Source organism: Myotis davidii, unplaced genomic scaffold, assembly GCF_000327345.1.
Source record: "Myotis davidii unplaced genomic scaffold, ASM32734v1 scaffold4004, whole genome shotgun sequence".
In the NCBI taxonomy this organism is placed as follows: Eukaryota; Metazoa; Chordata; class Mammalia; order Chiroptera; family Vespertilionidae; genus Myotis; species Myotis davidii.
Window position 1 is genome coordinate 54,016 of NW_006294866.1, and position 2,373 is coordinate 56,388.

Consider the following 2,373-nt stretch of genomic DNA (forward strand, 5'->3'; position numbering starts at 1 on the left):
AACAATTCTTTTAAAGCAAAGAGAGGCATATTTCATAGATATTCAAGAAAATTAGGGATCAAAGAAAACAATAAGAAATATTTCAATTTTTAGAGAAATGGTGGCACAGTTCAGATATGATTTCTCTCTGAGGTTATCAGACTATGGACATATAAGGACTGTTATCATGTGTCTGACACATCTGTTCTGTTGGTGAATAGATCATGTGGACTTGAGTTGATTAGAGGAAAGTAACTCACACAGAAATACATCAGGCCTTTCTTATGTCTCTGTCACCATTGCTGCCAGCATGTCTATGGTCAAATCCCAAACATTCATTATAATCTCTGCTGAACAGAAGCTGTCGAGGGAGCAAGGTTAGCCCTGGCACATACCACTCTAAGGATCACTTATGGAGACCCTTCTGGCATCTTCTCCAGCAACCACCACCTTCCCTGCTCCACTGGGTCCTGAATCACAGACCATCTCCATCCCTGGTCATTGAGACATGGGACAATGCTATATCCAGAAGTCCACCATATCTCTGCCTTCCCACGAGTAACTGATGAGGGGAAAATAAAGCAATATATTCATATTTGTACCTCTCGCTTAACTATGTTTCTCTATTAAAGGGTATAATAATGCTGAAAACAGCCACCATCTTGTCAGAAGTAGTGGATAACTGAACCAATTACTTTACAAACTATTGTCTCCACTGTGAAAACATCAATTTCTTAATCTATAACACAGGATTAACAAAAATTACCATAATACTAGTTAGGTTAGTATGGAAATAGCATGACTACACATAAAAGGGTGCCACAAACTCGCTTTGAAGTGCTACAGAAATGTAAGAGATATGATCATTACCATTTACTTGTTTATGTTAGATTGCATATACTTCCAAAGAGTCAGATTTCCTCGTCAAGTCCTAGCATTGTTTACTTCTTTTTCTAATTACTAAATAATAGAAAGAATCAGCCACTTAACCATTAAGATAGATGATGTTAACTCTCCACATCCATTTCGTTCCTCCACAGCCAGGGGTTTCCAGACCTGAGCGATGGCGGCTGAGAACTGCACTGTGTTCACTGACTTCATACTCCTAGGACTTTCTGGCAGACAGGATGTGCAGCGGGGGCTCTTTGTGCTCTTCCTGCTGGTTTATGGCATCACCGTGATCGCCAATCTAGGGATGATCCTGCTGATCAACATGGACCCCAGACTCCACACGCCCATGTATTATTTCCTGAGCAACCTGTCTTTCTGTGATGTCTGCTACTCCTCCACTGTCGCTCCTAAGATGCTAGCTGATTTCTTATCTGAGCAAAAAAGGATTCCATACAATTTATGCTTTCTTCAGATGTTTCTTTTTGGGTTCTTTGCAGCTGTGGAATGTGTCATGCTGTCTGTCATGGCATATGACCGTTATGTAGCCATTTGTAATCCACTTCTTTATACAAGTGCCATGTCCAGGAGAGTATGCCTCCGGCTTGTGGCCATTGCCTACCTTGCAGGTTTGATGGATATGACCATCTTCACCTCTTGCACTTTTCCATTATCATTGTGTAATTCCAATGTCATCAATCACTTCTTCTGTGACATCCCACCCTTACTAGCCCTCTCTTCCTCAGATACAACCATCACTGAAATAGTGTTGACCATTTCCTGTAGCTGTGTTGTGGGATCCAGCATCATCACTGTCCTCCTCTCCTATAGCTACATCATAACCACCATCCTTAGAATGAACTCAGCAGAGGGCAGACACAAAGCCTTCTCTACCTGTGCCTCCCACCTAACCGCTGTGGGGGTATTTTTTGGTACACTCTTGTTTATGTATTTCCGACCCAACTCCAGTTACTCCTTGGACACGGATAAAGTGGCTTCTGTTTTTTACACAGTTGTCATCCCCATGTTAAACCCACTGATCTACAGCTTAAGGAATAAGGATGTGAAAGGTGCCCTAAGAAAAGCACTAGGCACTAAGTTATGTTCTGGTTGAAAGCATGTTAACTCAAATAATTTTTATTTAGAGATGTTGAGAGCTCAAGTTCAGGTACTTTGACAAGTGTCCTGTAGTCTCACCAGTACAATTCTGCCTATTTCTTTATCTATCTTTGTGCCTAAATTAAGTGTAGGAAACACTCACTCTTAATTTTAATCTTTTCAAACTAAGGAAGAGTAGCAATAGTTTCATTATATTATTTTGCAAAGAGTTTCTTTTTATACCACTCTCTCTATTCATGGGTATGTCCCAGAGAGATATAGGCATAGTCACATCTCCCCCCCATCTCAGTTAAATTTATCCTCCTTAAAGTTCCATTTTTCAAAACAAACAAACAAACAAACAAAAAACAATGAGTTTTATAAACTTGTTTACTCAGAAGGAAGTTT

The 2,373-nt window shown here is 40.2% G+C and overlaps 1 protein-coding gene across 1 annotated transcript; it reads left to right on the forward strand.

The window, feature by feature from the left end:
• The first annotated feature begins 1,042 nt into the window (after window positions 1-1,042).
• On the forward strand, window positions 1,043-1,981 carry LOC102772887 (olfactory receptor 1019). The gene has a single exon (XM_006769412.1). It carries the CDS (start codon window positions 1,043-1,045, stop codon window positions 1,979-1,981), a length of 939 nt encoding a protein of 312 aa, XP_006769475.1.
• The last annotated feature ends 392 nt before the right edge of the window (window positions 1,982-2,373 follow it).